At 36.4% G+C, this 14,485-nt stretch overlaps 1 protein-coding gene across 2 annotated transcripts in view; it reads left to right on the top strand.

Moving 5' to 3' along the window:
• Positions 1–203: 203 nt before the first annotated feature.
• Positions 204–14,485, top strand: part of LOC6653298 (prolyl endopeptidase) — a 140,890-nt gene continuing 126,608 nt past the window's right edge. The window contains exon 1 of one of the 2 annotated variants that reach the window (XM_023181496.2): positions 204–306. In XM_023181496.2, coding sequence (XP_023037264.1) covers positions 270–306 — 37 coding nt within the window. In that variant the 5' untranslated portion in view covers positions 204–269. The remainder of the gene's footprint in view (positions 307–14,485) is intronic. The other variant, XM_002075638.4, reaches the window with a different exon arrangement.

The following is a 14,485-nucleotide window of genomic DNA, read 5'->3' on the forward strand; positions in this document are numbered from 1 at the left end:
TTTGCGTTGTCGACCGTACCGCGTGAGAAATCGTTTGTCGATGGTGAAAAACATCAAAAAAATGTTGGCATGTCAAAACCATAGACAAGGTACATAGATGGCCTATGGGAATCGGGTATTATGCACTGTACCAAATACAGATTTTCTTTGTGGAAATCGAATATAAAAATTGTATATGGAATCGATTATAACATCGATGGTTCTCCAGCTCTAGACAATGAGAACAGTAAAATTACAAGTTTGTAAATGAAGAGATTGTTTCTGAATTTATGTCAAATAAAATTGAGGCCAAACAAAGTCTAAAGCGTAAGTGAATGCAAATAAATTAATCGCTAAGTTATCGCCATAGTAAGAATGTAAACTCTATAATTTATTCTAAACACTTTCTTACATCTGATATATGAACATATGTCGATTGTCGTCGGGGACAATCTATTGACACTCATATTTAAGTTGCTGCGACATTTAACATTGCATTTTCTATCTCTCAAGACATGAAAGACAACCTAGCGACGCTGTCCTTCTAGTCCCTAAGACAAATGTGTAGCCGAACTACGGAACTAGCACCAGGAACTGCTAGCTCACCAACCAAAAAACACCTGGGTTTATAACCTGTTGACATTCATTGAGCTGACAATTCTATGGTGAATAATAATAATATTAAATCTTTGCAAACTCAATAGGAAAGGGCAGTGTTTATATCAGTAAAGCAATACGTTTTGATAGTTTTACTATTTTTTAGCATGCACCCATAGGACAAAATGACAGACAAATAAAACAGAACTATCATTGATGAAAGATGAACATTTTAGGTGTGCCAATACTTTTTGGGCTCACTGTAGGTTACAGGCAGATGAATGCTTTTCCGCCCCCATTAACCCCAAATCAACCATGTCCCTCCGTCCCTACCTCTAGGCCTAGACGACTGTCAAATTTAGAGACACAAATTGTAGTATGGTACCCGTCCAGATTTTGTTGGTTACCACGCCCAGTTTTCACATACAGTAGCTCACAGCTTATTTCAACCAGCACTTTAAAAAAAGTTTGTTGGGCTATTAAATCTAAACTATTGTAGATATCAAACAAATTTAAACGCAGGTTGTTAGAGTGATGTTTAAACTAATACAAAATTAATTCATTTATTTTATAAATATTTTGGAATACAACATAGTTGTCTATTCCTTAAGGGACATTTTGCGATGTGTTTCGTCCTTTTCTGCCTACTAGTTTTGTTTTTTGAAGGACTTTTTTAAGAATACTCTGAAACGGGCATTAAGTTACCCGATTTTTTCCTAGATTAGATCCTGTTTATAAAACTCTGAGCAATAAGGATGACCTACAAAGAAGCAATTTGTCGAAAAAGTCTTGAAAAATACAAAAAATCATTGTTTTTTAACGTTATAAGAGGAGGGATTTCGGTGTAGATCGCGATTTTTTTCCCATCACTTTTTCTGTTTTTTGCCAATAACTTTAATTGTTTAAAATTTTTTGAAATTTTTTTTCTCGCATAGAGCTAACCTTCGGTCCTCTAAATTATGGCATACTTACATTTTAATTTTTAGAGCAAAAAGCCGAATTATGCCAAAATTGGAGGTGTATGTTGACTTTTTTCCTTTACTGTATATGGATACTAATTTTCTGAAAGACTGACAAAATTTAAGAGACCAAATTTGCTATGTAGGCTTGTTTGGTAAGCGTGCAGATTATAATTATAAAAAAAAATTACAGAAGCTAACTTCGGCTGTGCCGAAGTTTATATACCCTTGTAGTCCTTGGCCATAATATTTTTACATCTTCCAAACTCTTTTTCTGTATCGTCAATTCATCAATGCACAGACAAAACTTTCCAAATATCATTTCCATTTTTTCTTCTTCCCCATGCTGCATGCTGCGATTGGGACGCATACACATACAGTTTACGTAGCGTTGCGTCTGTGTGTATGCGTGGATTTCAAGCAATGACGTAGTAGAGCCGATTTATATTGACTGTAACTTGTGTTATATTTATCCGATCTGATTAAAATTTCGCGATCTGTTGTTTTATATCCAAAACTATCATATTAGTAAATTTCATAGAGATACTCCAATTTCTTCATCTATGTTTCTTATATAACTATATGATATAGTGGTCTGATCCTGACAATTTTCATACTTTATCTGCTCCGGGCTATAAGTAGCTCAAATATAAGTTTCATCCCGATAGCTCCTAAGATGGCGGCGTGAAGTTGAATTGCGCAGACGGACGAACGGAAAGACGGACATGGCTATATCGACTCAGCTTCTCATGCTGATCTAGAATATATACTTAATGGGGTCGGAATCGTCTCCTTCTTCTCCCGTTACAAATATCTGACCAATTTTATAAAACCCTCTGCAAGAGTACAAAAACTCCAATACTTCCGCCCCGATAATTTAGAAAATACCGATTGCCTCGCCCAATGTTTTGACTATTAGGGGTGTCATCCAGAGCTTTTGATGCAGTTTGTTTTTGAAATCTACACATATGGACAAATAAATACAAATTCTACGATAAAACTAATTTCCAATGATTATGTTTTATGGAAATGTCTGACATTTTATTGTTGGAAATAATTTTGAACTCACTGGTACTGGTTGGCAAATTAGTCGAAACGATTATCGAAAGCACCCATATCGATCGATATTAAAAAAATATGTATAAATAAATCGGTTTTTTCGCTTGCAAATGGAAAAACAACACGCGTACCCCAAAAACGCAGAAGACATTATGCTAGTATAAACAATATGGTTGTTTCACTTCTTAATTATTCGTTGCTTTATTTATTTGATCTGAACGCTTTGGATTATGCTTATGAACTGACTCTCTGCTCGCAAAAAGAGTAGTTAGAAAATTAAACACTCAACCAAATAGAGAGCACCGTCGCTTGCAAGGCAGAGCGAGCGATGCTTTATAAAATCAGAGAGTGAGAAATATATATAATAAAGAGTTATAACGGTGCTTTAACGGTTGTTCTAATACCACTGGGCTTACTACAATGTTTACATAATTAAAGATTTATTACTACAATACAAAACCAAAAACTTAAAAATATTAACCCCGTATTTAATCGTTAAATTGACAAACCTACTGTTGACATTTATTATAAAATTAAAATTAAAAATTTGAATTAAACAAAATATTATCCAGAGCAATAACTACTTGCTCGTATGTTATCTTATTACCCATGCTATCTTTTGGCATCTTTAGAAAGAATTGAGCCGTGTCGAGAAAAACTGTCAATTATATTCCTTGATCATTTAATGTATAGTCTTACTTTGTTTTTTTAATCGAAATTCAAATTACCTATATTCTCATTTGAATCTACGTATTTCTAGTCTTACTTTTTTTTTTAATCGAAATTCAAATTACCTATACTCTCATTTGAATCTATGTATTTCAATACAAAATTCAATTAATCATAATGAATTTTTCCAAACAGTGTCATAAAGTTTAACTATCATAATCAATTTTTTCAATGAGTATCATAAAGTTTAACTATCTGCTATATTTATGTATGCTTCTTCTTCTTGATGGGGGCCAATATCAGTACAGAGTTGTCTACTTGTGCTTTGTGCATAAACGTCATCTACTTTATTTTTCAAAAGGCGTTTTCGAAAAACAATAAATTAAATATGAGAACAAACACTTAACAATTGGTTAAATGCATTTTGATCCAAAACTAATCAACGCTGACTTCAACAGTTCTTTATTCCATTTATATTTCGAGAAAAGCTCAATATTATCAAAATTTTGGAGGAATATTAGGGCGATTTTTAAACGGTTAAAATACATTTCTATAACAATTACTCCTACAATTGCTTTTGTGTTGTTTTTAGGTCGTTAACGACTTCTGTGACAACACTGTATAAAATACAGTGGCCGTAGGCTTGTGGCGGCCCTAAAATGCTCGTTTCGCTGTGGGAGTCGGCGAAATAGCAAATGCTTGCTTTCAAGCATGTAAAAAGAATTTAGTAAACATAAGTACAATGTTCTTCGCAATTAAAACAATTTGTTTCTCTTTGTGCTTGGTATACTGAATTCGGCGTAATGATTACTTCATTAATCTTATATTTGCAATCCATGGATATACAGCTGCGAGCAAAAAAATAGTAGTGGCTTCACCCATTTTATAAATATCATAGAAAGTTATGTTATCGGGGCAAGACTGAGACTTCTTGGTATGCAAATTTATTATTCGGTCTGTTATTAATTATATTATAAACAAAAAAAACCACTCCATTTTGATATTTCGAAAATAATCAAGATTTGGTGTCAATAGTTCCAAATTGAGGCGAGCAAAATAATAGTAGCGCATATTTTAAAGAGCACATAATATCATAGTATAGGGTTTTATTCCAGGGAAATAGTTTTAAAATAAAGACCAAGTTAATATCAACCTATTAATAATTAGTGGCATGTCCATTGTTCCCCAGTACGTCTGCGCAGCGACGCGGCATTGTATCTATCATTTTCTGACACTTTTCTGTTGTTAAGGCCTTTCATGTACGCTCTATAGCAGTTTAAGGACCTCTATTAGTGGTTGTCTTTGCAGCCACTACTCCCTTCTTAACGTCGCACTACAAATTTTCAATCAGGCTCAGATCAGGCGACTGTGCGGGCCACTTCATTAAATCTACTCTAGCATTATCGATACCAGCTTTTGCCACATTCCTTGTGTGTTTCTGGTTATTGTCTTGTTGAAAGACCCAACAAAGTGATATTTTCTCTTCGATATGTGGTACCTTTACTTCCTCCATAATTTTAACGTACACATTATGCTTTCTATGCAGCATATAGGACCAACACCGTATTAGGAAAAACAACCTTACACCAACACACTTCATCTGGCATGTTTAATAGTCTTGGTGGTGTGCTGTGGACGGTACTCCGTGTTTTTCTGTCGACGAATATACAGCCTAGATCACCTCTGTCCAAACATCACAATTTTGGACTCATCTGACCACAGTATGTTGCGCCATTTCTCCACAGGCCATTTTATGTGAAATTTTGAGCATTCAATCTATCCGTTTATGGTCTTCTGTGGGAGAAGCGAATTTTTCCGAGGGCTGCGAGCGTTCAAGTTATTTTGAGGTAACTCTCACCGCACTGTCCAAACACTGGCCGGCACTTTAGGCTCTTCCTGGACCTCCACAGCAGATGCAAACGAGCGAAGCCTTGAGTCTCGTACTATTCTTTTTTCTAATTCGGCTTTCGGCCACGTCTTTCTGATATTTTTTTAAATTTTAATGTATTTTGAACTGCAGTTGGGGAGCACTTACAAATTTCGCAGACTCTTATGTAAGTTTTGCTCTCATCCATAATGTTTCTGATCTGAATCCTCTTCTCAAAAGGCATATGAGTACCGCGGCCCATTTAAGTCTGCAAATTGGAATACTTTGATGAATCTTCTACCGCGAACATTTAACACATCAAATAGAGCAAAAAAAAAACAATCTTCTAGCAATAGTTTAAGTTTCCTGAAAGAGAAAGATCCTTCACTACTATTATTTTGCTCGCTCTAAATTTGGCAATTAAGCTTAAAAATGAAGTAGCAAAAAAGTTAAGTCTCCAAGTGAAGTTAAAAAGCGTAATGGACAAGTCTTAGACATTGCTGATAACGGTACTTAAAGTTTTTACACAGATCGAAATATTATCTTGCAAGTTATAGTAATAAATATCGGCAAGTGTTTTGCGCTACTATTTTTTTGCTCGCAACTGTATATATACGCCAATAAAAAAAAACACCCATAGGTTGAAACAGTATCTTTAAGTAGCCAAAATGCTTGTAACAGGCAGAAGGTAGCTTTTCTGACACCATAAATTATGTACATTCTTGGGTGAAAGCAGCTCACTTAGGTGAACTGGCTCACTTGCTGATGGCTCATAAGCCGATAGTGAACGCAACCAACTTGAAAAAACTAACGTAAAATACGTTTATCATATATCCCTTTTAAAAAAATTACATATTTAAAAAAATATGTCAGCTGTGCTGACAGATTTGAGGAAAGAAGCTGTCGTCCCATTTGAAGTTTTGTCAATAACGCTATTCTTGGGTAGAACTGCAGTTTGTGCAGCGACTGCACAATTTGATATATTTTTTTATATCTGCTACCAAAAGTGCTCGCAGATAAAGTAAGTCGTCTCGCCGACTTTGGTATACCATCCACCAGGTGAACAAATATTTTAAATTTCGAAAACCAAATGTATGTAAGGCTGTGTTCACTGGACCAAAATAAAACACACTTGACACCAATTCACTTTTTATATCTTAGATTATCATATTTATTTATTTATGAAAAAAAAATAAAACAATTATTGAACACTTTTTAACTTAGCGAGACCAACACAACCACTTCGTCCCTCTATCTCGATTGTCAACCTATCAATATATATTAAACGAATATCGCTATCGGCACTTATATCATTAGGGGTTCTAACGCAATCCTACAATCGGCCATTCTACAGCCTCATTCGTCCCAAATGATGGGCACCACATCTGCATGTACTCTGCTACGGTATTGGTCCTATTTAGCCCTTATTGTCCCCAATCTTCTCTATATTATTTTTTGGTAATCTACGAATTTCATCTTTCCCTTGTTTTAACTCAACTTTTTCTGTTTCTATCATGAACACTGCATAATATTGTGTAAAAAATTCTTGGAAAAGGTTTGGCGAACGATTCCAGTCTCCATCCCTTTCTTTATTTGCTTATCTACTATCGCATGATCCTAAACGTCTTGGATGGATTGGGATGTCGTCTGCTACTACAGTTTCATTTCTGTTGGGCACAACTTGCTCTCATCTAAAGTCATCGTGATGATATTTTCAAGCGACTTTTGCAATTCTAAAATTTCTTTCTCGGTTTGCTTCTTATCGACGCTTATTGGTTTTGGCATCTTATCCTCTTTGTGGAAAAGAAATTCCTTAAGAAATTCTTTACAAAGTATCTGTATCTCAAACAACATGAAAGGTTATTTATGCGACGTTAGCATCTAACTCTGTATTGACGTTAAAAAATACAAGTGTACAAATCTTTTTCCCTCCTACGCCAATTAGCTCCTTGTGTTCACTCTTTAAGTTAACAGGGTATATTTCGTTATAGGCACTCTCGCTAATAGTAGAATAATCACTGCCCTTAGAGTCATCTGTTGATTATTCGCATTTGTCTTTGTTGTATCCTTTGTATTCTTCGTCTCACACTGATTATCTTTGTGGCCCATCTGATTACATTTAAAACATTTGAAATCCTCCTCTTCGCAATTCTTAGCGATATGATTCTTTCCTCCGCATTTAAAGCATCTGAAATCGTCTGAAGTACTTCTCGACTGTAGTTTTGGCTTCGACTCTTGGCTGGAAGCATATTTCTCGTACATCGCTGGTTTCTCTCGTAATTCGTTTAAATCTCTCGCTGGGTAAAGAACGCTTTTGTTCATTTTAGAGTAGGAAAAGGAAGAAGGAGAGATACTGAGTATCTTATATCGGAAATTACAAGCTTAGTACAATCGATATAACCAGGGATAACAAATAATACAGATCTGCAAACAGAAACATATTTTCAACACCCTTCCGCAATATGATTCTGTGTGCCAATTACAATTTCTTTCTTAGTTTAAATTCAATAACTTGACACAATGATTATGATTTTGCTTAGACAAATTTTTCGTTAAAATATCAGCTACCATGTCGTTAGTTGATATATAGTCCAGATCAATCTCGCCACTTGTAACGACTTCTCGAACGAAATGATGTCTGATGTCAATGTGTTTCGATCTAGCATGAAACACAGGATTCTTGGCCAGAGATTAAGCACTCAAATTGTCTCCAAACAATTTCGTAGATGTCCCAGCGTCTCCACATCCAATCTCGATCAACAATCGCCTCAAATGCAGAGCCTCTTTCGCCGCTGAAGACATAGCCATGTATTCGGCCTCTGTGCTGCTCAACGCCACACTGCATTGTTTTTCTGACTTCCAGGAGATAGGGCCACCTGCCAAGAAAAACACGTACCCTGTGTACGATTTGCGGATGCTCACATCACCGCCCCAATCTTCGTCAGCGTATCCCGTAAGAGCATCTCCACACGATCGGTACTGCAACTTTATGTCCTTCGTGGCGCCAAATATCTCATAACACGTTTTACTGCTGCAACATGTTCACTGTGAGGTTCCTTATTCCTTTGCGCTAATTTGATAACTGAATGGTAGATATCAGGTCTTGATGTCAATGCAATCCACATCAACTCTCCGATTGCTATTTGACTGATACATTGTCACATTCTGTATGATGCATTTCTCGTCTCTGCACGAGACTTGGAAACCAGATCCCAATGGAGTAGCAACAGCTCGACACACTTCCATACTATGTCTTTGAAGCATGCCCTTTATGTACTGAGCCTGGTTCATCACGTATCACCATTCCGGTCTACTTGCATGCCCAAAAGCTCTCGTAACGGACTCTTATCGACGCATTCGAATTTCATCACAATCTTTGACTTAATTGCGATCATGTCATCCATCTTTTGGCAAGATATAAGTAAATCATCTACATATATTAGTACCAAACAAAGTCTACCACCGCACGTTCGTACAAAAATTGAATCCAAGATCACATAGCGCTTCATTCAACTTGGCATTCCACTCCCTTTCTGCTTGTTTCAATCCATATATCGCTGTATTTAGCCTCAACACCTGTTGTGAATTTGCCTTGTCCACATATCCCTGTTTCATATCCCTGAGGCTGCCTCATATAGACGACTTCGTTTAGGTCACTGTTGAGGCTGTGCACACATCCATTTGGTAGTTTCAGCTTCGCTGCTGTAGCGAAAATAAGCCGTATCGTTTTGTAAAGCACCCTTTAGCCACCAGCCGAGACTTATACCGCTCCACGCTTCCATCGCCATTCCGTTTGATAGATTCAATTCTTCACTTCCCATATCATCTTTACTTGAGTCATACCACCGCATATCCAAACCTGTGACTGTTTGTGCTGGGCCTGGGGATTCAAAGATCGAGACCATATCATTCGGACACTTAAACCTAACACCCCGTTTCTCAACGAACTCTCGCTTTTCTTTGTCATACAACCTGTTGGCTCTTGGTACCAGTGAATTCGAGCCGATATTCTCTGCCCTTGGCCTAAAACTTGCTTTGTCGTCTCTTATCTAATGCGACTGTTATTGATCCAAAAATGCGAAAATCCTGCATCGGGTTTCCTTCCAGTCCATGTCTCATAAGGAGTCATACCAACTAAAGCCGCTGTTCGTGATCTGTTTCGAATGTAACACGCTGTCATTATTGCCTCTGCCCGGAGAAACTCCTTCATATCCGCGTGTAAAAGCAAACATCTTGCCAACTCGACAAGCGTCCGGTTTGCTCGTTCAGCCACTCCATCCTGTTAAGGGTTATATGGAAACGTCAACTGACGCACAATTCCATGATCCTTTTAAGTACGCATGAAAACGCCTTCTTCTTCTTATTGCCTTCAATTTTTGCCCAGTCTGCCTTTCAGCCATCTCCTTAAATTCCACGAATTTCTCCAATACTTCATCCTTCGATTTTAGACAATAAGGTAAATATTCGTCTCGACATGTCGTCTATGAATGTCAAGAAATTAAGAGATATCAAGAGCCGCCTAGAAAACGTTTCTGAAAAGGCCCACATACATCGGTATGTACCAATTCCAAAAGATGCTGAGCTCTATGTTCAGACGCCGACGGGAAAGTCAAAAAATATAATATAAAGTGCTAATTATTCCTCTCGTTTGCGCCAGTTTATTTTTAACTTCATAAGTGGAAACACCTTAAATTCGGACTAAATAGTATTTGTCAATATAATTCAAGACAGTTTTATTTATTTGTGCAAAAATGTTGTTAAAGAATGAAACGATTTTGAAAGTTTTCCACGAGTGTGAAAACCCAAATGATTTTAAAGATGAAAGATGTTCAACAATCAACTAGCCGAGGAAGTGGAAAGACGCATAAAGATATAGAAGATTGTTCAACGTTTACAAGGAAACGAAAGCTTCAGGGTGCTACTGAAAGCATTACAACGGAGCATCTTTCAGAAGCACTTTCTTCAAAGTATACAAAGGAACAAGAAAGGACAAAGGCGAGCATTACGAAAGCTATGCATATTGCCAGTCCTATTCGACTAAATAGGATTAAGGAAAGTATTCCAACCCCACCAAACTTAGTTGCCACTATACTGAGGAAGAGGCGTTTTCCTTATTTATGGACCTGGGATTGACGAAAGAGAAGTGCGAAATTTTAAGGAGTTCCTTAAAAGGTCATCACGTCGACGTTCTTCCCGGATCCAAAAAAGTTGGCCTTGCCTTGCCGGAAGCAGTTATTGAAATTATAACAGAGGCATCTGTAGAAGTAAAACTCCAGGATTTAATGGATCACACTGCGAGGCGTCTTGTTGAAAGTATGGCTGATGGAGAGGTAGAGCTTCTTCCGGAAAATTTGACTATACTCAACAAATGGGGAAGTGATGGATCATCTAAACAAAGCGCCTACAAGCACATTATACACACAGAAGACAAAGCTATTTCTGATGAAATTATGTTCACGGCTTCTGTAGTTCCTTTGCGCCTAAGAAGTGAAAGTTCTGTACATTGAAAAAATCTTCGACTGTCATCGACCCACTATTGTCTTCAAAGGAGTATTCGGAATTAATCAAATCAACTATTGGCGACATAAAAATCAAATAAGCCAACTGAAACCTGCTGTTTTTTAAACCAAGAGTGGAAAAACATTTACAGTTAATGGATGGAAAAGTGTTAAACGAAACTACAAACACTTCCTCAACGTTGAGGTGTCCAATTTGCAAAAAAAAAAAAAACCGATTTAACAAGTCAGGAGAACTGTTACGAATATGGAATTTCTCCGTTGCATTGCAGAATAAAGTGTATGGATTTTATTCTGAAGCTAGCTTACACACTTTCTCGGCCAGTAGAAACAAAAACGAATAATACACCTCGTGAGAATACAAGCTGAATTCTCTCGGAAGCTGGGACTGAAAGTTGACTGCCCAAAGTATGGATACGGAAACACGAATGATGGAAATACTTCAAGAAGATTTTTTGAAAATGATGAAATAGCATCTTTAATAACAGGGAATTGTCAAGAGATCAGCAAAAGGTTGGCTGTTATCTTGAATGTTAAAAAGGAAATGGTAAATGGTGAAAAATTTGCCGGATATACTTCAAAAACTGCTCAACTTTTGACTGAATTATATCCGCAAAAAAAAAACTTACCCCAACGGTACAAGGACTATAAAAGGTTCAGATACACCAATACATTAAAAACTTCTCGTGGTAGACAAAATGAAGACCTTTTTAACATGCTGGCGCCCAATTATTGCATCACTGACACACATGTGATCACGAAAGGATTTGAAAAATAGCAACTATAGTCCCAAAATGTTGAGTTTATTAGATATTGATGTAAATATTGAAAATTATTTTGATAAAAATCAGACAACAATAAAAAATTTTCAAAATTTTTTTGTAATAATAAGGTATGATTTTTGCAAGAACTAACTCTGACCACAAGTTTTCTTGAATGTGCTGCTTGCGTCAATGTACAAGCTCTTTGTCCATACCTTTGACGTGCCACTTTTTAATATGAATTCTGTAGAATACATTTAAAACAAATTCTAAAAATCTTATCCACGCATGAAGTGGGCTAATTCCATATTGTAAATTCTCGCTTTTAACATTAAAGATTGACGAATTAATATTTTTTGTATGCAATACTTGAGTCGGCTTGGTTCCACACAAAAAACAGGACTGGTATGAGTTGGTGCCAGTCAAAATGTTTAAGACATTGCATATCGTATTTGGTATGCACTATTTTGTTTTTGTAAATATACAAATGATCTTTAAGATTTGTAATCTGATTGTCCAAATTGGATTTTTCATTAAGAATAAGGTCCGAGCTATCCTTGGCAAATTCCAGTTTTAACGGCCGACAGAATCTAACAGACTGGGGTGTCCTTTTAATCCATATTACTCGTTCCAATTCATCAATGAGTTTGAACGGAATGATTGTTGTTACAAACAAAGAATGGTCCATAGAAGTAGGTTCATCAAATCGAAATTTTTGTTTGTAGCAGCTTTAGCCTGTTGTACCATCACTATTAATTTACATACGATATGTCCGATAAAGTCTCGAGAACCTCCTCTTGCATAGTAAAAATACGGTCCGTAGTATGATCCAGTAAGTGTTGTAAAGAAACTTTCGCTTTTGTTTCGCAAATACGGATTCCGGATGGTCTGCAATTTAGCTTGGCTTTCGCAACTTCTACGTACGGTGGATAAATATCAGATCCATGCTGTTTATTCAATGATTGGATGTTCATGTATTTGTGTTTCGTCAACCCATTTTCTATGAGGAACGCCAACGCTCTTTCCGGGTTTATTGGGTTCAGCGTATTCGCTTCAATTTTTTTGAAGTGAAAACTTCTTTAGAATCGTTGGGAGTGATTTGAGACTCCATGAAACGAAAAAGCGACACTAAAAAGAGACACATATAGATCTTATAGTATTTAGCCTGCGAGAGAATGAGATGCAAATATATAAAAAGCATTATGAATAAAAAGCATTATGAAAAACTTCGACCAAGCTGGGAGTCGAACCCCGGCCGCCCGATCGCCAAGCGAGCACACTAACAACAGAGCCACGTCGACACTTTGTAAATTGCCGTCGAGTTCTGTAGTTAGTGTGCTCGCTTGGCGATCGGGCGGCCGGGGTTCGACTCCCAGCTTGGTCGAAGTTTTTCATAATGCTTTTTATATATTTATATATTTTTTTGTGATACATTTTTATTTACTTTTTATTTACTCTTTATACCCTTGCAGAGGGTATCGTAAAATTGGTCAGATGTTCGTAACGCACAGAAGGAGGCGTTTACGACCCCATAAAGTATATAAATTCTTGATCAGCATGAGAAGCTGAGTTGATATAGCCATGTCCGCAAAATGTTTTCTTCTAGACCTATATGATATAGTGGTCCGATCCTAAGGATTTTCATACTTTATCTTACCCGGGTAATAAAAAACCCCAAAAAAAGATGCATGCGAAACCAGATTGAATCAATAAATAGCATCACGGAATTCATTTATGAAAATTTAATAAAGTATACACCAGAAGTATCGCGAATACTTAGAAAAGATTACGATAAAGTTCCAATGATTTTAAGTGGCGATTTTAACGTAAATTTTGCATTGGACACAGCGGTTCCTTTAATTGACTTTCTCAATACAACATTCAGTTTAAAAATGTGTAACAATCGCACTGAATCAACAACACGATCAAAAACAACAATTGACGCGGTATTTCAAAGATATGTTGACAACATCGAAACCAAAGCATTTGTATCATATTTTAGCTATCATAAGCCACTCGTATCATTTGTTGAAATTGAAAACATTGAGGATGAATAATAATAAAATGAAGAAAATAAAACATGACCTTTATAGCAATATTATAATGAACCTATAATTATCCCGCTCCTAATGCTGCTTTCGTCTCATTCTCTTTGTAAATTGCCGTCGACACTTTGTAAATTGCCGTCGAGTTCTGTAGTTAGTGTGCTCGCTTGGCGATCGGGCGGCCGGGGTTCGACTCCCAGCTTGGTCGAAGTTTTTCATAATGCTTTTTATATATTTATATATTTTTTTGTGATACATTTTTATTTACTTTTTATTTACTCTTTATACCCTTGCAGAGGGTATCGTAAAATTGGTCAGATGTTCGTAACGCACAGAAGGAGGCGTTTACGACCCCATAAAGTATATAAATTCTTGATCAGCATGAGAAGCTGAGTTGATATAGCCATGTCCGCAAAATGTTTTCTTCTAGACCTATATGATATATTGGTCCGATCCTAAGGATTTTCATACTTTATCTTACCCGGGTAATAAAAAACCCCAAAAAAAGATGCATGCGAAACCAGATTGAATCAATAAATAGCATCACGGAATTCATTTATGAAAATTTAATAAAGTATACACCAGAAGTATCGCGAATACTTAGAAAAGATTACGATAAAGTTCCAATGATTTTAAGTGGCGATTTTAACGTAAATTTTGCATTGGACACAGCGGTTCCTTTAATTGACTTTCTCAATACAACATTCAGTTTAAAAATGTGTAACAATCGCACTGAATCAACAACACGATCAAAAACAACAAATGACGCGGTATTTCAAAGATATGTTGACAACATCGAAACCAAAGCATTTGTATCATATTTTAGCTATCATAAGCCACTCGTATCATTTGTTGAAATTGAAAACATTGAGGATGAATAATAATAAAATGAAGAAAATAAAACATGACCTTTATAGCAATATTATAATGAACCTATAATTATCCCGCTCCTAATGCTGCTTTCGTCTCATTCTCTCTCAGTTTGTTTTACGGAAGGTTTCACTTTTATCGTGTCTAACCGTTAGACGCCCTC

This window comes from Drosophila willistoni, unplaced genomic scaffold (genome assembly GCF_018902025.1).
Source record: "Drosophila willistoni isolate 14030-0811.24 unplaced genomic scaffold, UCI_dwil_1.1 Seg531, whole genome shotgun sequence".
NCBI lineage: Eukaryota > Metazoa > Arthropoda > Insecta > Diptera > Drosophilidae > Drosophila > Drosophila willistoni.